Source organism: Emys orbicularis, chromosome 1, assembly GCF_028017835.1.
Source record: "Emys orbicularis isolate rEmyOrb1 chromosome 1, rEmyOrb1.hap1, whole genome shotgun sequence".
NCBI lineage: Eukaryota > Metazoa > Chordata > Testudines > Emydidae > Emys > Emys orbicularis.
In genome coordinates, this window is record NC_088683.1 from 75,225,577 (window position 1) to 75,247,927 (window position 22,351).

Below are 22,351 nucleotides of genomic sequence, written 5' to 3' on the forward strand. Positions count from 1 at the left end.
TAAGTTCTGGTTGCTGCTGTTTTCTCCTGAATTCTACAGTAGTGGTGCTGATAATACAATATTTAGCCCACGCTTCAGACAACATGCAGGTTGAATTAACTATATACCTCAGATTGCCAAGGTATTCACAGAATAACCAAATTATCAACAAGTAACTCACAAGCTACCTGGTACCCTAAATGGGGTGTGTAAATTGGTTGCTAACCAAAAAAAAAAATATCCGAAAATCAATATCTTTACTTAGAGTTTTGTGATGAGCACGCAGCACTGTTAGCATAGATTGAGAAGAAAGTCCACACGGACCATAGAAGAGATAAGAGAGCTATTCCGTCATAAACACCTATTTTCATTCCCTTTATGCAAATGATTTGTGATATCATTCACTCTGACAGAGAAGTGCTCAAATTTATCAGAATTATATATGTAGAATATATAATGTGAGTGATTCACAAAAATGTCACTTTGCTGGCTCACTGGCAAGTGTATGTGTGTATTTTTCTTTCATTTTTTTTTCTTTATTTTGTGCTAAGATTATTTGACAAGTAAACCTTATAGTTTGTAAGAAAGAAAAAAGAAATCCTTGTCATGTGTGCTTGAACAATACAGATGGTGCTACAGAGCTAAACTAGGAAGAAACTCATGATTTTCTCTCAAGGCACCTGGTCAGAAAAAGCCTAATATATTTATACAACCAAACAAGAACTTTCCCAAAGCAACAAATAACACGTTTCTACTTTAAAAAAATACGATTTTGCTATCACTGATCCAGGAAATGTTCTAGTATAATGAGAATGAGATTTCTGTCCAAAGTGCCAGGGATTCACAACAAGGATTGTTGAGAGACTGTGTACCGATCTTGTGAAATCACTGGGGCAAATTCTGAGTGATGCGGGAAATGAAAAATCCCTATCCTAGGAAAATGCAGGCTGAGCCGTGCTCTCGTTGCTGTGCTGTGTGCTATACTGTAGACTGCACACAAGGGACAGCTAAAAAGCTGGACTAGCCAGGAGACTGAGGAACAGTAAACCATCAAGAGCAAAATAAATTGTCATGATTACAGACCATTCTTCCCCAACCCCAAATCCACCATTACTCCCCAGGTAGCTAGCTGACAGAGAGAAATAAACGTAAGCAATACACTTTATTGTGGCATGTGAGATAGCAGCCCCAAAGCGTTGAACAGGTGGTCTGTGAGGGGATGAAGATGATGGGCAGAAATCTGAGGGAATGGGAGCAGTGAACTAGATGAGATAACAATCTCTTGTTTGAATTAAGTTAATTTGGTGTTCCTAAAAGTGTGGGACTACTTTGTGAACTAAATAGCTCAGCCTATTGGTAATGGAATATAGAGTTTTTTTATTGCTGGATTGCTGAGAAATATATCCTCAGGATAGCAGGACACAAACTTTATTACCTTACCTTTAGTGAGACTTACCTACATTTTTGTTTTCACTACACCATGTCAGCTATATATTTTCTCTATATACAGCTGAAACTTCAGTTTTGCCCTGGCTGAGAAACAAGTCTTTGTGGTTATGGGAACTCAGCTGAGATATAAGCATTGGGGGAAATTTCTTAACTCCCCTTTGTGCCTTTGAAAATCTCCCCCCTACTGTGACTAAATGCATTTTACTTTCCTGTTTTATTTGTTTTCTTTTGCTGAAGGATCTGCGTCAATACCTAGCTAACCTGGCTGAGCAGTGCAGTGCTGACAATAGTGGTGCTGATCTCCCTGTAGTAATAATTCTTGATAACCTCCACCATATTGGTTCTTTGAGTGATATCTTCAATGGTTTCCTCAATTGTAAATATAATACATGGTAGGTAGCAGCTCTTCATTTCCCTGCCTTCTGTGCTTAAAACAATTACAAGCTCTTTATTAGTGTGATATGATGAAATATGTTATAAGGAACCCTTGTATCTCTCATATCCCGATTCAGCAAAGTACTTAAGCATGTGATTAACTTAAAATATGTGAGTAATTGCATCCCTATTCAGCCAAGCACTTGTGTGTACTTCACTTAAAGCATATTTTAATGCCCTCTGACTTTAATGAGATTTAAATATATGCTTAAAGTTAAGCATGTACTTAAATTCTTTGCTGAATCAGGATCTTAACCCCTTCTACTGCTATAGAACACATCTGTGTCATGGAACACAGGCATATTAGTTCCAGGAGAAGCTCCCAGAGCTTGTGGGAGGGTAACAACAGATGCATGATGGTAGTTATCCATAAGGTGTTTTCCTGGATACAATATGGACCCATGGAGTATGCTATACAGTAGCTGCTGTTTTGGTGGTAGACCTCCTGTTTCCAACAGTTATACTGTGAGCCAAAAATTTACCTGGCTGTAGAAGAGTGGAAAAGTTGTTTAGACATAGCACCAAAGGAGAATGTGATTGACTGGCTGTCTTTCATGGTCAAAAAAGAATAAAAAGTAATTAAGGTATTTGAAAACTGCTAGCGGCCTATTAATCAGTCTATTTCTGCTATAAAAGTGCCTGTCGTAGGGGCTTCCCTTCATAAAATATTTGTGTATTATGGCTCAGTGCTCCTAAGATTCACTGGTTCCTGGAAGTAAAACCACTAAACAAGCCACAGATAATGAGGTATGTGAGCACTCTTTTGCTTCATTTAGTTTTAGTGCTTATGACCACTAGTAAAACATAAGTGTGAAAAGGAAAAAAAATGCAAGAACAAATATACTAAAAATAAGTCTGGCCAGAAATCATTGGAATTTGAGACTAAACAGCATCTGCACATTCTTTTATCAAAGATGACTCCAGGCAAGATAAAAGTAAAGAATATTTTCTGAACTGCCTCCTGGATGGATTCTGTGGCAGTGACGCTTCCTACTAAATGTATTACTTTTCTCTTTTTAGTCCCTATATTATTGGAACAATGAACCAAGGGGTTACTTCATCACCAAATCTAGAGCTGCATCACAATTTCAGGTAAATACACTTTCTTTGTCTTTCCTCTGTGCAGGCCTCTCAGATTTCCTTCCTCTCATTCCAGCTTATCCACCAACACCCATCTTGAATTTAATCACACTCTACAGCTGTTTGCCTCTTCCCCCTTTCCCTTAATGACACCTGTCTGTGTGGCACTTTTCCACCTGGCAAAACAGACAGAATATCATTCCTGCTACCCCCTGCCATGGCAGCATGGTGTTCAGGATTGTAGTAATATGCCCACCTTATAACATACTGGATTTCTATTGGCTCAGGAAGCACAGGCAAAGAGATCACCCTTGTGATACGGACTAAATAGATCCTTACGATTTATTATTAGAATTGACTTTTATTTTAGTAGATAACCAGTATTAAACACTGATGTCATTGTTTCTGTGTTTAAGATGGAAGGCAATGTTTATTCATTGTATGATTATTTGATGTTTTCTCTTCTCACATTAGGTGGGTGCTATGTGCTAATCACACGGAACCTGTAAAAGGTTTCCTGGGCAGGTATCTGAGAAGGAAACTGATTGAGACAGAAATAGAAAGGAACATGCGCAATAATGACCTCATCAAGATTATTGACTGGATCCCTAAGACATGGCATCATCTCAACAGCTTTTTAGAAACGCACAGCTCCTCAGATGTGACCATTGGTGAGTCCTTGCAAGGCAGTGTGCTGCTAGCCTTTTCTCAGCCAGCAGAGTGAAATAAGGGTAAAGCCTGAACCTTTCATAAAGTTTGTAGAAATTGAATTGACTTTGTAAAATCTTGTGTTTAAGCTGATACTGAAAACATTAAATCACCATGGGAAGCATGCCTTGCCAACCTGACTGAAACAAGGAAGTAATGGAAATCATACGAGGAAGTCTGTTCTCCTGTGATTTCCATCCTTACTTCCTGACTAAAGAGTTTCATATACAGTGTTTGCCATGGAAACTTTGACTTGTTCCAAGAATCTCCACACTAAGGCCATGTCTACACTTAAAAGCTTTGCTGCTTATCTATGTAGTATAGTTAATGTAGACACAGTTACACTGGTATAAAAGAGCTTGTGATGATATAGCTAATTTGGGTTCAGCAAAGTGAAATAAATTATACTGGCATAAGCACTTTTCTATTGGTGTAACTGTGTCTTCATTAAGGCTTATGATGGCACAGATATGCTGGCAAAATATCACATCCCTTTAGCTTTGCCACTAAAACGTTCCAGTGTAGTTCAGGCATTAGAAGAGGGGAAGAAGGACTCTAATTTTTTAATAACATAAAGCTGAACTCAGTACTAGCCAATAATTGTAGTGCTGGATAAACATTCTCTTTATTCAAGTTTGCCGCGGTAGTCATTTTCCCTTACATTTTTTGGAGATTTTTTTTCCTCACAGTTCATGTTATTTAACAAAAAACTTTTCTTCTCAGGTCCTCGCCTTTTCCTCCCCTGCCCCATGGATGTTGATGGCTCCAGAGTGTGGTTCACAGACCTTTGGAACTATTCTTTGGTGCCATATCTTCTGGAGGCCGTGAGAGAGGGACTTCAGGTATGTAGGTAGAAACACTGTGTCTTGCTTCAAAAGAAAAAGCATAGTTTTGTGTTGTTTTTGTAAGCTTTTTCCAGGATACGTTTCAGAAATACGTCAGAGTGATGTGTTGTGCCACAGTGACAAAAAAAAAGGGGGTAGAATTCTAGAAGTAAGTGCCAGACCCCTTTTCTCCTGCACTTCCTGATGCATGATTTGGCTTTTCTTGAGATCGTGCTTGTCTGTGACAGGAGGATACACTCTTGTTCTTCTCTTCACTTGTATGTAATGAAGAGAAGGTATTCAGGGCCACCACATCCATTGCGAGTGCGGGCTTCACAGGTGAAGGACCTCAAGGACTTTATACTAGTGGACAAACAGGCATAGCAGAGATGTCCACCACACCCCCTCCTATCCCATCCACAACTCTTCCCAACATAACCCGTATTTCCGCATACACCAAGGGTGTGGACTGCAGCTGTTGCAGAAGACAGTTCCCCCATACTACGGTTATTTTCCATTGGGCTTCTTCAGCCAATTTAAGGCACTTTGCACCAAGGGTTGGTGGACATGAGAATCTGACTCTCTTTTGTCTTACTGCTCCCTGAGTTTCTCTCTGCTCTAATGTCTCTCTTATTCCCATCTTGTCTGTGGCATTTTTTCTTCTCTTTTCTTTCTATGAGCCTAACTATTCCCCACTTACTTGAAGTAATCCTTCTACCTGATTTTTTTTCCATTTTCTGTTTGGCCCCTTTTGTTCTCTTTTTGTTCACTACAACTTTGCATGCTATGAAGAGAATGGTATGGAAAGAGAGACAAGGTGGGTGAGATAATATCTTTTATTGGGCCAGAAACAAGCTTTTGAGCTCTGAGGAATTCGGAATTCTGAAGAAGAGCTCTATGTAGCTCGAAAGCTTGTCTCTCTCACCAACAGAAGTTGGTCCAATAAAAACTATTACCTCACCCACCTTGTCTCTCTAATATCCTGGGGCCAACAAGGCTACAGCAACACTGCGATCAATATGGTATGGAAAGGTAACTTTTGCCAAAAATTAATCTAGTGATACCGCCAACACTCATTGAAATTTCTGCTTCATAGGGTGAGGTTTGGAATCTTGCATTATTGAAGCATCTCTGTTTTCTAAAACTGCTTGAACTAACTGAGATAGAGTACTGAACATCTGATAGGCACAGTCACACCAAGATTAGTGCAGCTTATTTAGACCAGGGGGAAACTAATAAGAAAAAAAAAATAGTGGTATTCTCTCATGCTCCGCCCACATGCCAAGTCCCACCCACTTGAGACATTCAAATGAGTCATCTTCATAATATGGTTATGTCATTTGTTTCTTGAGTACATTAATAAGCAGTGAAATAGTTAACATTTAAACAATCCTCATTAAACTGCAGAGTTAAAACAAAAATAAACTTGATATCAACAGGAGTAGTTCAATTCATTTTCACAACCATGAGGGCTACAGACTTTTTTTTAAATGAAAACTTCAATTCTGAAGCACAAGATGGCAGCCTCCAGAAGAAATTATTGGATTGCCACAAACCAGCCCAGTTCTTAGACATTCTGAATTGTTTAACAACAACATAATAATAATACACAGAAGTCCTACAGACTTGCTTTATTTTTTTATACTGCCGGGCCTACACTATACAGAAAATAAATGTTCTTATAAGAAGCAATAGGACCAAGATAATCTGAGTCCAGAAAAGATCATTGTGACACTCAGAGAAAATAGGACTCTCTGAGTAAGCTGGAGATAAAAAGAGCTAGGTGAATTTCTTCTCTTCACCTATTGAAGGTACTCCCTACTCAAGATTAAAGAGGCTTTCTTATTGTTCTGCTACAGCTTCCCTAAGCCCTGTATAAATGGAACATCTCTGTTTCTATTTCCTATGTCCCTCTTCTTTGCAAGATGAGTGGAAATAATGTCACTTAAAATGGGTTTGTACTTTCCAACTACCTCGCAAACAACTTCTTGGGATATTTCTCTCTCCTTTCCCAAAGTTCCACTTCACATTTTATCAAAACCTGTAGCTTCTACTGTTCTCAATTTCTTTTTGTTCTCATTGGGAGTTGTAAGGTGTGGAGCACTTTTCAATACACAGCCATTTCATTTAGGTGCCTGTTGGAAGTGAGCTCTTCTGAGCTTTGGGCCATCGCTGTGGGTGCTGAGCACTTTTGAAAGTTGAGTCTCTGCTGCAAAAGTTGTTTAGATGCGTTTGATTCCATTTGTCTGGTATTATAAATAGTAACGTATTGAAAAGTGTGCAGTCTAAATAACTAAATGTATTATATCCATAATTTAGATGTATGGTAAAAGAGCGCCATGGGAGGATCCCTCAAAGTGGGTAGCAGATACTTACCCATGGAGCTCCGCACCTGTGCAGCATGAATGGCCATCATTACTTCAGTTAAGACCAGAAGACATTGGGTTTGAGGGTTACGCATCTGCACAAGAAGGAACCACCTCCAAGCACATTCCACAAAGCGACACTGAAGGGGATCCCTTGGTAAGAACAAAGCTTTTTGCTTCCCTTTGTAGTCTGTGTTTCAACCTAGAATTTGAAATGTAAAGAATATACCAATTATATATTTAATATTACTTCTGAGTCCCCACAAGTGCTCAGAGCGTTCATTTCCCAGAAATCAGACCATGAATCTCCAGATAATGTAGGGAATTAGCCTATGTGACTCACTGTTTCCCACCTGACAAATACAGGAGTGGTCCTTTGACCCTTTAGGATTTGCACTGCGAGTGAATCTTCTGGCCACGCTCCCAGCCCATTCACTATCCATGCCACATAGCAGTGTGCAGAAATCATAGAATATATGGGCTGGAAGGGACCTCAGGAGGTCATCTAGTCCAACCCCCTGCTCAGCTCAAAGCAGGACCAATCCCCAGACAGATTTTTGCCCCAGATCCCTACCTCAAGAATTGAACTCACAACCCTGGGTTTAACAGGCCAAAGCTCAAACCACTGAGCTATCCTTCCATTGTAGTGCAGAAGTTGTGTCCCACCATAATGAATCTTTGCTGTCTGGACCCTCCCCCATGTGGCAAAAGTGTGGCATCTGCACTGCATATAGGCTTGAACCTGCATCCATGAAGCCAATGGGAGGGTCAATACTGATTTCAGTGGTGATGAATCAGCTCCATTGACCCTGTGTGAGATAACAAGGCATTTCAGAATTTGTCTCATACATAGAATGTAACATACGCACACACATCAGTATTTGTCTCATACATAGGGTATATAACACGCACATTGAATTTGGAGCTTAAAGCTGCTTCGTGGTATCCCCAGTACAATGTTCAAAGCTTATAGAATTATCTGTGAATGGTGTAGCCATGAAGTATAGACATTCAAGTATTCCTGAACAAACTTGAAAAGGGTTCACACAAATAAAATACCTTCCCTCTTCTTACCTTTCATTGCATATATTTTGTTACAAGGAATCTGAACTGTTCACCTAAAATGTGTCACTATCTTAAAATTGGGCTAATGTTTTTCAGTGCTCTGAGGACCTTGGCATGAGTGCTGCTTTATAAATAAAATTATCATCATTATACTGAGTTTGTCGTCAAGAATCTGAGCAATTTTCTAGGGCAGGCGTTGGCTTCTGATGATTTATCAAATGTGCTACAAGCTCCAATAATACCCAAATGAATTATGTTATGCTTCCCCTTTCCTCAGGACTATTTTCTGCTGTTTTCTGTTACTGTTCCTTTTGCTGAAGTCAGCTCTTGAGCAGCAGATGGTGCTCTTGTATGTAGCAGCTGGCTACAGTCCACCTCCCCACACACACACTCTCTCTCGGAGGGTGTGTGTTCGTGTGATCATGTTTGCAGTTGCTTTTCCAATTTATTCTGCCTACAGCAGCCAAAACATTATTGGAGGCTTGACTGTCTCCAAATACGGGCCCAGATGTCCAGCTGTGATACTGTTTCCTTTGCCTGTCTGTGTTGCAGCTGCAGCCAGTCACACCACTGAATTGCAGAGTTATTATATCCCTATGGCTTATTAGACCTTTACACTCATGCTTTTATTTAAAGCACCGAAGGCTGGGCAAGGGGTGGCAGCCAGGAGGAGCCACTGATATTTTGCCCGTTCTGAAATCATTTTGTCATTTCTCTCACTCTGGGTACCAGCACACTGCATACACCAGAGTAGTTTAATTAATTTTTGACATAGCCCTTGCTGCATTAAATGCTACAGTGATTACATAAACATTACCTTCTTTTTCAGATGAATATGCTAATGAGGCTCCAAGAAGCAGCCAATTACTCGAGTGCACAAAGCTGTGACAGTGATAGCACCAGCCACCATGATGACATTTTGGATTCCTCTCTTGAATCAACTCTCTAGAGGGGACGAACCTGGGTAGAGGATTATAGTAAAATCTATTGCCCCTAACTACTGCCAGGATTAAAGCAGCACACTGAGGTCCCTGAACAAGAGCGGCGTGTTGTAGGTAGGCAGGAGGCTTAACTCTGCAAAGTCAGGAATTAAAATTGAAGTGGAAAGCTTGAATTTGTTTAATTTCAAGGCATTTCAATATCAGTGGAGCCGAGTAAGACTCCATTAATCAACTGGAAAGGGCCCTAAATGGAGGGCAACTAAGCAGATTGCACATGTGTTAGCCAAACTGGAACCTTTTTTTGTTTTTCCTCTCTCTCTCTCTCTCTCTCTCTCTCTCTAACTCTCTCTCTAAAAGTTTACAGTACAAACTTTTTGGTTTTTTCCTTTACTTTTCTCTGAGGTGCTGCATTAGCAATGCAGTCTTCTGCTCCTCTTCTAACCTCTGTTGTGCCACATGGTGCTGGTCACAGGACTACAGTAGTGTTTGTCGTACACTACTGCCCATTCCAAAATGAATCAAAGATGATGATAGTAACTCAATAAGCACAAACAGTATTGTGCTATCACCAGAAAACACTACTGTGATATGCTGGATAAGTGCCAATTTAATTCTTAATTGCCATTGTCACAGTGACACTCTCCATGAAGTTTTTAGTGTACAAGTCACCGATTTTATAAAGTTGTTTTTACCACAAAGGTCTTTTTTAACCACCTACCCACTCCTTTACAGTTTTATACCAATTATTAACCAACACTGACTAAAGGCTTTTTAGGGCTTCATTTGTTTGAGCCTTTTCAGTGGAAGAAGGAACATTTCCTATGGTGCTGTTTCACTGCCTTAAAACAGATTTCTAGAACAGTTTTACGGTTGGTTTAATTCCTAAACCATTGGTAATTTACACTGTTTTGTTTTCATTTATTACCGAAATAACGTCAGTTAACACAGTAGCCTCATATCTGTATATCATGATTTTTTAAGAAATGAATAGGAGAAAGAACAGTTGCTATATAGTATTTTTATCTTGTGAATAGATTGCTCTGCCTACCCTCAGAAATATACAAGAAACCCAGAACCCACTTCCACTATCACCTAAAAGCTGAAAAAGCTGACCCAGATCCATTCAGTCCTGTGGAATGGAGTTTTTGAAGGATAGATGTTTCGAATTCTTATCCAGCAGAGCTGGATGCACTTGATGCAGCATGAGCACAAATATTTGTTTATTTTTTTTTCTTTTTCTAATTTTAAGCATGTTGTTTTGATTGATATTGTTGTACATGAAAAAAAAAACAGCATTAAAGAACACTGAAGCAGTGATGTCCACTGTGGAAGAGTAAGAGTTTATACTGTAAAAGTGGGTTGGTTTTGCACAGTCTACTGGGTGGGTATTGTAAATATAAAAAGCCTTGCACAAATCAAAACAAACAAACAAGAAATTGTATTTTATCCTGTTGGTGTTAAGAGATGTTATACTTGCTGAGATTTCCTCAATGTTGCAAACAAATACAGAATGCAAACCTTAAAAACTGTTTTTAACCTCGTGTGTTTGTCCTGTATTTACAGTTGTTATGACTATGCAGGAGCTATCAATGCTAGAGTGAGCATGTTTCAATTTGTATATTAAGCCAATACATTTCTGGGGGCAAAAAATGAAATTTTAAGTGCATCTGTCATGGCAGGCTACAAACAGATTGCATGAAAACTGATCAGAATAATTGGAAATGCTATTGCCACAAGAGACAACTGGATAAAATAATTTAAAAAAATAATAATCCAAGGGCTATGGCATTGTGTATATGTACTGTACACTTAAATGGATGTTACCTTCAGGATGTTGTAATTGGTGCTACTAACTCTTTGTGGCCACCCTGTGGTCATTTGCTGTAAAACAAAGACAAAGAAATCAATGCAGTTTCCAATGGCACTGAGCTGCATCAGTGAATCTAGCGGTCCGTACACGGTGCTATTGCCCTAGTACAAACTCTAATTGATTTTATGCATGTAGAATGTAGTCAGACTGAAATGGAGCCCCAAAACTTAGATCAGTTTCTATTGTAAAACATCAGCACATGTATCTGACAGCTGACCAAAAAAAACAGCTGATCTTTGTTACATATGTGTTCTGAACAAATTTGCAAATCTTTTCCTGCCATTTTAGACACAAACACACACAATATTACCATATACAAAACTTCCTGCAATACATCTCAGTGAGTCCACCTAGTTTACAACTTAAAAATTGTTTGTGAAACATTTGTCTGTATACATTTTATATTTTGTACATTTTTTGATGTAACATATCATGTAAATAGACAGAAACAGTGAAATAAATCATCTGAAAAGTTTTGTAGTCTTTGTAAAGCTCTAATAATAAGTATTTGGTGTCATCGGACTTAACTGGATGATGTATTTTTATTGGTTTATTGTTCCTCTAGCTTGTAAACCAGCTTGCATATATTTTTTTGCAGGTGTGCACACTGTATCTGTCTAAATTATTACTTTGACATTAAAGTGGAATTATTTATTGAAAGTGCGGTCTGGTGTCTTTGCAATCAGGAATACTGAATGATTGGGTTGTATTTCAAAGGTAAAATATGTAAACAAAATGGCAAATGGAAGGAAGTAATTTTCTATATATACTGCATAACTAATCTTTATAAGAATGAAAGCATGTATCCTCTCTAGTTCTGGTGATCCTTTTGCTGCTTTTGAATGACAACTTCCAGGCAGGAATCCAAAACAGAGTGGCTAAGTAGTTCAGGAACAATCTAAGGGCCTGATTCACCACTCCACCAGTTTTATTCAAGACTACTGGTTTCACTCCTGTAAAATTGTTCCTATAGTTTATAAGATTTTAGGGCTACATCCTCAGCAGGTATAAATCACTGTAGTTTCATTGAAGTCAGTGATGGTCAGTGAAAGCCCGTTATATTTTAATTCTCATAGAATCATAGATTTTAAGGCCAAAAGGGACCATTGTGATCATCTAACCTGGTCTTCTGTATAACCCAGGCTTCAGAACCTCACCTAATAATTTCTGCATCAGGGCCATAACTTCTATTTGAGCTATAACATATCTTTTAGAAAGACATCCAGTTTGATATAAAACTTCATGTGATGGAGAATCCACCACATCCCCAGATACGTTGTTCCAATGGTTAATTATTCTCACTATTTAAAAATGTGTGCTTTATTGCTAGTCTGAATTGTGTAGCTTCAGCTTCTAACCATTGGACCTCATTATGCCTTTTTCTGTTAGATTAAAGAGCAACCTACTATCAGAAATTTCTTCCACATTTTCATGATCATCACCTCCTAACTTCCTCTTGGATAAATTTAGTAGATTAAGCTTCTTTAGTGTGTCACTATAAGGTATTATTTTCCAGACCTCAAATCATTCTTGTAACAATTTTTTGAAGACTTTCCAATTGGTCAACATCCTGCTTGAAGTCTAGACATCAGAACTGGACAAAGTATCAGTCTCACTAATGTCATCTATAAAGGTAATACCATCTCCTGGCTACTACTTGCTATTCCTCTCCTTATGCATTCAAGGTTCATGTTTGTTCCCTTAAGCACAGCATCGCCTAAGTCGCATTATTCCCCTAAATCCTTTTCAGTATCACTGCATTCCAGGATACTGTGTCCCAGTCTGTAAATGTAACCTACATTCTTTGATCCTAAATGTATGACCTTGCATTTGTATTAAAACACATGTTATTAAAAGAGCCTGCCTTACCAAATGATCCAGATAATTCTATATAACTTACACCATCAGTTATTTAACACTCCAGCAATTTTTTCTGTTACCTGCAAATTGTACCAGCAATAATTTTGTATTTTCCTCCAGCACTTTGATAAAGATATTGAATAGCATTTGGCAAAGAACAGATTCCTGCTGGACCCCACCTGGAACATGCCAGATGATTCTGATGATTTCCCATTTACAGTTATTTTTTGAGATCTATCAGTTAACCAGTTTTTAATCCATTTAATATTGAACTGACTATCAGAATGTCATGTGGGACTAACTCAAATGCCTTATAGATGTCTAAATATATATAACAACATGAGTATATAATACATTTTGTCATAAAATTCAAGGTAGATTCTAATTAGAAAAGTCAAATCAGTTTTTACGTGTAAGACAACAACTGTTTGATGTAATTTAACCTTGCACGTTTCTAAGAAGAAATGTGAAATTCTGAAAACTAGGGTGCCGCATAGGAAAATGATGATTCTCCTTAATAAGGATGTCTTTTTTCCAGGGTAAAGTCTCACAAACTTTAACTTCCCCACTGTCTCCAAAACTGAGTTATCTTTGATATAATGCAGCAAGCTCTGGTGCTCTGATGCAATCAGATTAAACAAGTAACAAATATAAAGCATTTGATACAGTTCCACATGGAAAATTATTAGTTAAACTGGAGAAAATAGGGATTAATATGAAAATCAAAAGGTGGGCAATGAATTGGTTAAAGGGGAGACTATAATGGGTCATGCTGAAATGTGAAATATCCAGGTGCAGGGAGGTTATTAGTGGAGTTCCTCAAGGATTGGTTTTAGGACCAATCATTTACCATTTTCATTAATGACTCTAGCACAAAAAGTGAGAGTGTGTTAATAAAATTTGCAGATGACACAAAGTTGGGAGGTATTGCCCATATGGACCGGAATATCCTACAAGAAGATCTGAATGACCTTGAGAACTGGAGTAATAGAAATGGGATGAAATTTAATAGTGCAAAGTGCAAGGTCATGCACTTAGGGACTAACAACAAGAATTTTTGCTGTAAACTGGGGATGTATCGGATCTTCTTCGGCACGTGACCAAGATTCATCACCGAATTTGATCCGCTGGTTATATCATTAGCTTCCCTGGGATGGGCCAAGTACTGACAGGGAGTGCGACGTGAACACTGATCCATTAAAAAGGCTAATGCAATCCTAAAATGCGTCAGGTAAGGTATTGCCTGTAGAGATATGGAAATGTTATTACCATTACACAAGGCACTGGTGAGACCTCATCTGGAATATTGTGTGCAATTTTGGTCTCCTATGTTTAAGAAACATAAATTTGAACTAGAATAGGTGCAGAGATGGGCTACTAGGATGATCAGAAGACTGGAGACCCTACCTTACAAGAGGAGATTTAAGAAGCTTGTCTTGTTTAGCCTAACAAAACAAGAATGAGGGGAGATATGATTGTGTTCTATAGATACATTAGAGGGATAAACAGCAGGGAAAGAGAGAAGTTATTTAAGTTAGGGGGCCAAAGCTGGTACAAGAACAGATAGATATAAACTGGTCATCAACAAGTTTATGCTTGACATTTAGAAGAAGGTTTCTAACCACCAGAGGAGTGAACTTCTGGAACAGTCTTTCAAGGGGAGTAGAGGGGACAAAAATACCTAATTTCTTTAAGACTGAGCTTAATAGGTTTATGGACGGGATGGTATGATGAGATTGCCTACAATGGCATGTGGCCTATCCGCAACTGCTATTAGTAAATATGTCCAACTGCTGATGATGAGACTAGAGGGGGAGGGCTCTGAGTTATTATGGAGAATTCTTTCCCAGGTATCTGGATGGTGGGTCTAATTTATTGCCGTGTTTGGGGTCAGAAAGGATTTTCCCCCCAGGAGTGGGGAGGTTCCCTTTCCTCTGCAGTGTGGGGCACAAGATACTTGCTGGTTTGACCTAAAATAAATGGTGGGTTCTCTGTAACTTGAAGTCTTTAAATCAAAATTTGAGGACACCAGTAGCTCAGCCAGAAGTTATCAGCCTACTACAGGGAGTGGGTGGGTGAGGTTCTGTGGTCTGCAATGTGCAGGAGGTCAGACCAAATGATCATGATGATCCTTTTTAGCCTTAAAGTCTATGAGTTTATATAGCATTAGTGCCCATTAACATTTATCTAGTTAAAATAGGAGCTCACATACAAGAACACAAGGTTTTTTTAAATAAAAAATTGGTTGGCAATCTAAAGATGGTGGTGATTAATCTCCTAAAGCCAGATTCACCTTTACTCTATGGTCTCCTTACTCTACTCTGGTAGTGTAAAGAGTCCTTACATTGAGCATAAATTACATTTACATGCACTTTAAAGATTTTTTAGGCTGCCAGAGTGGTATAAAAGGGCCTGCATGTAAGTGAGAACCTAATCCCTCATCCAAACTAGAAATTTAAAATTCATTTGCAGCCAAAACAAAATGAAAACACTTAATTATACTTCAAGCCGATAAACAATAATATATTATAAAAAGGAAATATGATATAACTCTTGCAAGTTATCCCACATACATGAGCTAAGGGAACATACTACCATATTGAATTGCCAAACCGTGTGTGTATAGTGCATCAATTTATCTCCTTATTAGCATTTATCTGGAGAGCTGACTGATGAATCCCTGTAGTCCAGTGACAGAGATTTTTAGACAACAGTTTCTGAGCTAATGGTATAGTATTCCCAGCTAAGTACTAGTGTAATTGGTTCTGCCTATCAAAACTACTGTTTATGCTATTATTAAATAAACATAGCATTTCTCAGCATGCACTTTTTTCTTGATAACTGGATAATGGAACACAAATTAAATGCTACCACTATGTTAGTCCATGCTACAGCTGCAGATGCACTTTCAGGAGGCAAATGTTTTTCTATGGAATAATACGAGCAGCAGAAAATGGACTCTGTCATAAAAGATAAATTAACTAAGGCCTAGACTATGTGACCCCCTTTCTGCACTAAATTGCATTTTCCTTGTTCTTAATTCAACTAAAATCTTAAATAAACACTGATAAATAGCAATGAGTGATCACATTGTTGCTAAAAGCTGGGCTTTACTGCACTCAAGTTTCACAAACGAAATAATACTTTGACTGCCTTTTGTCTGTGCAGGTACTTGTTTTGTGAATACTTCTTTATTAAATCAGACATTACAATTTAGAAATAGAAAAGTACAGACAATGAAATGAAGCATCTGAAAAATAAGGTGAGTGATAAATGCCAAGAACTAAAATGGATTGGTAAGATGACATATAGCCAACAAGAATGACTTTATTGTGCCATCCTACATGGATGGACTCTGAAAGAACAAAGAAATAGACACCAGAACAACTATTAGCTGTACAAGAAAATCACAAGTAAAGAAAAGGCCCACTTAGCCCAAGTTAACTGTGTCTCAGCATTTATATTTCAGTTCAACCAATATCTACAAGAAATCCTATGTTCTCTGCCCTATAGGAAGCCCACTTAAAAGGCCCTCCATGTACCAAGTTTAAAAATGACTAAGATGTGCAACAAAAATAGTGGAGGACAAATCTAGAAATTATGTGAGGTTAATTTACTGGACATACATTACTGCTGTTATTATTACAGTGCCAACAATGTCATAAGCACTTTATAATGTTTCCTATAGCTTTGCAATCTCGTGAGCATTTCTGATATCAATAAATTATCATATTAAGCTGTGAAATAATATGATTTGTTTGGGACATGGTTAAGGCCTCGATTCAGTAACCCATCCCTATTCAACAAAACACTTAACCAGGAGGCAAACTTTAAATGTATGTTCAAGGCCCATTGACTTTAACAGAACTTAAGCATGTGCTTAAAATTAAGGAAATGCTTAAGTGCTTTGCTGGACTGGGACCTAAATTGAGATTTCTCAAAGGAGTGAAGTTACTTGGTACCATCAGGGAAGAGTCAAAGTGGGATGGCTGGCAAAGCCAGTCAAAAGAGCTAGAGATCTCTGAAGCAGACAAGGCAGCTGCTGGAGAGGGAAGCATTATAGATTATTTTGAACAAGTTATCTGATCATTAAAATTTTGTAATAAACAAATGAATTTCCAGTCTAGGTTATTCCAGAGATATTTTTAGACCACTTTAAGAATCAGGTGCAACTGAGAGATAAACCTTACTAAGAACTCAGTCTCCAATTACTTTTTCCATTTATTCTGCTAGAATGTTACACCTGGAATTTTAACGAAAGAGTTGTGCATATTTTCTTCAGATTAATAGAGCTATCCACTTGTTTTATTCTTAATTAAGTTGTTCTGAGTCCTTGGGAAAATGCCACATGCCAAATGCCTAACTCATGTTGCAGAGAGTGCTGGCATGTTATCTGGAGAGTGCTATGCAATCCTTCATCATTACAAATGTTTTACTTTTCCTTATTTCTATTTCTACAAGCAAAGCCTATTGTTACATATTTTGAATATATAGTTCTCTCTGTCTGTGTATCTGTGAGTAAACCAATACTTTTGCATACTTCTTTAAGAACATTTTAACAGAAGAATAGCCTTGATGTAGAACCAAGTTCAAACTTTAGACTAACACTTCCTCTATATTCCATATCACAAATCTAAACAAATACAATTTTAGAATAACTATTAAAAATAATATTGCAACAATAAATATTCCATAGTCTGAGGCTGAGGGACTAAGTCTTTCCTTCATCTAAACTCCTGATTCTGTCTATCAAGTTTGCAAGATAAATGCTTGCAAATCCTTTACAGATACATAAATCATCTTGAAGTAAGTTGCTTCTTTTACCAATTGTTTTGTAATACAAATTGATTGTATTGTGCACTCTGAGCAAATTTGCATTTAAATCATTCTTCTTTTATTAATTTTTAATTGCTTTTTTCAGGTAAATAATTTCATTCATCATGGAGGAAAAGGCCAAAATTAAAAGTTGCATAAACTAAGCAAAGCTATTAACATTTCACTCCCCCACGACTAATGGACTCAACATTATTTGTAACCTCTTAAATAAGTGTTGAGTTACCCTACAGGCATAGTAATTAAGAAAATCAAAATTAGTGTCTTCATGAATTCACTGGATTAAGGTCTCCATTCAGGAAAATTGAGATAGCATTTAAATACATGATTAAGTCCCAAGGAAAATGAAATGAACTTAACTTTAGACACATCCTTACATCTTGAATATAAGGATGGAGTTACGCATAAGATGAAGTGTCTTCCCGAATCAAACCCCAAATCCTGCAATATTTACTCAGTCAAACCTCTCACTGACGGGAATGGGAAAGATGGCAGGATTTGACCCACAGATTATTTTTTTTTGGAGAGATCTTACACCCAGGAATTGCAGTTTAATTGCACACGCAGGCACCGATTTAAACCAGATCCTATACTGCTAATTCAGATATATCCTCTGAAGTCAGCTAAAAACCTCAGGCTATGCTATTAATCCAGCTGGATAACAGGCCTCTCACTATGCAGCAGTGGAGGTGGTAGCAATAAAACATTATAAATTCCTGTGTGTAGTTCCAGAGCAAGAGGTTACTTCTACCAGGAAGAATACAGATAAACGGTAGCATATGTTACAGCGTACTCTGAAAGAAAGTTTTCATAGTAGGAGAACATGTGCCTGGTTCAATCGTTTGTCAGCCACTGCTGTATATCAGAATGGTACGAATACTAGTATTATAGGTAACTGTAATGGAGTCATTGCATAAGCCATAATTTTGTGAGGCTTCTGAATTGGCTATTTCTAACTGACGTGAAACATAAATGAACGGCTGAGGTGATGGGACCAGAACAAGAGCATTGCTTCAGCAATGGCTGATACTAAAATATGCATCAAGGGCCATATTGTGCTATTGATTTAAGCAGAACTCCCTGATGTAAAGGAGAGCTCTGATTAAATATTAGTGGCACATGACAAGGAGGATTCAGCAGTTGGCCTCACCATAACCCCCAGCTGCCCACCAAAATGCTAGGTTCTTTTATTGTCCTAAAATGTTGACTTTTGCATAGCCAGCGTTTTGATCAAATTTCCCATAGCCCAAGCTATGGGAGAAAAGCTTTCTACCCAGCACATGCAGCACATCTTGAAAGTGAACAAGAGCCCTCCTGGCATTTTGAATGAAAATTAGAAACAGTCAAGTTACTATAGTAATGTTTGATAAGTAGCTGTTCGTGTTCAGCAAACATGGAAAGTACTTTCAGAAGCTGTCAATGACGCAATATATTATTATTTAGCACTTGTATAGCACTTTTTATGCAGGTCTTAAAGCAGTTTACAAAGCTGAGTAAGCTTTATGGTCAGGACTGAATAGGACCGTAAACATCACTAAAGTCCCTAGAGTGTACATAGCATCCTAAGGACATTTTAATGCATAAGCCTGTGTGCTCAAGATATTTCTAATACGTGAAAGCTTCTAGGGTTGATTGGCATTTCTCTTATAACCAGCTCTTTTGGGGGGAAATAATATATCACAAGTCAATTTCAATGTAAGTTGTCAGCAGGTTAAATTTTTTTTAACAACAACAACAAAATCCTAAAGGTCACAGAAGCTATTTAGAGAGAAATGATACAGAGTAGAAACTAATAAACAGTTTGTTGTCTATGTTTGGGGATGGAGGTGGGGAGAAGGCATTAGATTTTTGGCATCAAAGACAAGCAGATTTTGAGAGGTTAAGAGATGAAATGTATACCAGCTCTTATCAACCAGTGTGTTACAAAAATAGCCATGTTTAAATATAGGTGTGAAATAAGTTTGTGTTACTGTACATACTTCTTTTGTTGGCCTATGTAGATAGAAAAAAAATAATAAGATGACTGTGCCACAAACACATTTAAACATGGTTATTTTTGTAGTTTGATCAGTACGCTGAGCTCCTAAACCATGGCTCCTAGGTAGCTTAAGATATCAGTGATTGAGCTGGAAATAACAGCTAGCATCTTATTTTGAACTGGTGGTAAAAAGGGTAGCTGCTTTCTAAAAGGACTATGGCTTTTCTGTGCAAGTGCTCAGAACTATATGGGCGGTGGGGAGGACACATTTCTAGGGATGGTTTGAAAAATAGGAATGATGTGACATGAAAAATTTCAAATGAAATTGAACATTTTTCATTTCATCTGAAAATTTTCATAGCATTTTTCCATTTTTCATCAATATGGTTTGAAATGAAAACTTTCATTTTGAATCTGTTGAAAACAATTTTTTTAAAAAATCATTTCAAATTGTTTTGTCAGAAAATTGGAAAATTTCCAGCAATACAAACCATTCTGCAAATCTTTTTTTGTGTTTGAAAAGCCATTTTTTTTTCATTTAGAAAAGTTTCAATTACATTTTTTTTCAACCAGCCCTTGCCACTTCCTCAGTTTGCCCAGGCAGAATAGCCAAAAATATGGGCAGAGGCAAATTGGCCTGAAGTCTATCTGCTCTGAAGTTGAAAATGTTTCTATATTTAGTTAAAGGGCTAGGATAAAATTTTCAAAAGTGCTTAAGTGACTTAGGAACCTGAGTCAAAAGATTCTGCTCTTTGCAGTAATCCACCATCCACAGTTGGTGAGTTGCCTTTTTCTCCTCCAAATTTTCAGAGACATTGCAAGAAGGATACTAATTGCACCTTATTGTCACTAACACTGATACTTTATAATTATGTAGCGATGTGTGTGAGATGGATGAATGAAATTCTTGGGGAAAAATTCAACATGGCTGACATCAAGTGAATGTAGTGCCTGTGAGATTTGACAGGTTGATGGCTCTATAAACAGAACTGCTCTATCCACAGAATGGCCATAAGAGAGAAAATTAGTAGGGCTAGTGTTGTTTAATGTATATATTAATGAGCTGGAAAAGGGATGAATGGTGAGTTGGCAACATTTGCAACATTAGTTTGGTTAGTCAAGAACTAGAGAAGCATTAAGCATTTCAAATGGACTTTAAAAACTGTGATGAATGGGCAGTACGATGACAGATGAAATTCAGTGTCAGCAAATGCAAGGTAATGCATGTTGGAAGAAATACATTGAATCATTCAGACATTTTACTAAGTTCTAAATTATTGTAAACACATTGGGGGGGACCCAACCCAATCATCCGTAAAGACCTTTCAATGGAGTCCTCTGCTTAATTTGAAGTGGCAGTCAAAAAAGGCAAATATGATGTTGAGATGTATAAGGAATGGAATAGAAAATCACATATATAATGGCATTCTAACATGTTAATAAATGAGACACCTTCACCTGGCATACTGTGCTCAATTCTGGTCACCCCAGCTCTAAAAGGGCAGCAGAAATAGAAAGGTTCTAGAGTCAGAAACTGAAAATGATTTAGCAGCATGGAAAAGAGAAACTCAAAACTCTGGGAGATTTAGAGAGAAGACGAATAAGAGGGGACATGATAGAGGTTCAAAGCAATGAATGGTATAGAGAAGGTGAATCCGATGTTCTATTTCTCATAATATAAGACTAAGGAGATAGTCAATTTAAGAGCAACCAATTTTAAATAGCTAAAAGGAAATATTTGTTACACAACCAGCTAGTTCTGCAGTCAGCAGAACTCATCGCTACAAGGTATAAGTAAGGCCAAAAGCTTAGCAGGAATGTAGTGGTTCCCAAACTTTATTGGTTCATATACCACCTTCTTAAATAACTTTGTGAAGAGAACCATGAAGCTCATTTATCACCAGTAGCACAGGAACCCGGTTTGGGTACTCATGAATATGGCCAGTGAGAGCAATCCAGTTACGTTGGGCAGCATGGTCAGTTAACAATCTACCCTGAGTGACTTGGGGCAGTGTATAAGTGCACAGCACCAGGAGCAAAACAGGAACCATGTTGTGACTCTTCAAACCCTGACTCCCTCCTTGTTCTAGGATGGAAGTAACCAGCACTATCTAACCTGCACTCTGCTGCACTAGACAGTCTGGGATTGGCCAAGTCCTGACCCAGCCCACACACTCTTTGACCAGATGCTCAGGCGGGGAGTAGTGGCCCTGTGGTTGTGGAGGCTGCTACCTCCCCCCATAATATGGGTAGCTCACACAGCAGATTAAAAGAGTAAGTTATATCCTCTTATTCTTCTGGATGGGTATATAACACAGGTCTTAATTCATCCCGTTATTATTATTAGAGAGGGTTTGAAAAGATCTACCGGTAAATTTTGATGCTTCAGGACATACACCAACCATTAACTAGAAAAGATCTACTTCTATGGGCATGCTGTCCATAGTTCTCTACTCCAGGGAGTATCTGATACTGGCCATTGGCCAATTTTTGGAGACACGGTACTGGGCTTAGTGTGTTATGGAGCAAGGTAACACTCACAATTGACTCAGGTTCAGCAGAAGCAGCATCAGGCTTTATTCTGAGACCATAGCACCTGATGGGTATGGAGCCAGCCCGACACTGCACTGAGCAGACACTGACTGGCACTCGCTGAGTTCTTATGTAGCTGGCATGGGAGAGCTCTGGTGGGCAATGACCAATGGGGTAAACTACAAGCCCTGCATAGGCTGCATGAGTTCCTTACATGATGGACCATTGGTCTGATCAATATGTGGTGTTGTACGGTCCTGTGTGGCAGCTCACACTTGCTTTCTGTTGCCACATCAATATGTCTCAGTGATACTTTGAAAAGCCAACCAGAAGAATAACTGTGTATTCCATCCTAGGTCTCACTATTGATGGAGTACCAATTAGTCGAGTGGAATCACCAGCTAATTTCACATAGGTCAGTTAATACCCTC

General features: G+C 38.2%; 1 protein-coding gene across 2 annotated transcripts in view; it reads left to right on the forward strand.

Annotated features, from left to right (window-relative positions):
- The window catches only part of NAV3 (neuron navigator 3), a 363,920-nt gene extending 355,065 nt beyond the window's left edge, over positions 1 to 8,855 (forward strand). For both annotated transcript variants that reach the window (XM_065423439.1, XM_065423440.1), the window contains 6 exons: positions 1,666 to 1,820; positions 2,884 to 2,955; positions 3,418 to 3,614; positions 4,375 to 4,493; positions 6,795 to 6,998; positions 8,736 to 8,855. In XM_065423439.1, the coding sequence (XP_065279511.1) occupies positions 1,666 to 1,820; positions 2,884 to 2,955; positions 3,418 to 3,614; positions 4,375 to 4,493; positions 6,795 to 6,998; positions 8,736 to 8,855 (867 nt within the window). The remainder of the gene's footprint in view (positions 1 to 1,665; positions 1,821 to 2,883; positions 2,956 to 3,417; positions 3,615 to 4,374; positions 4,494 to 6,794; positions 6,999 to 8,735) is intronic.
- Positions 8,856 to 22,351: the final 13,496 nt, after the last annotated feature.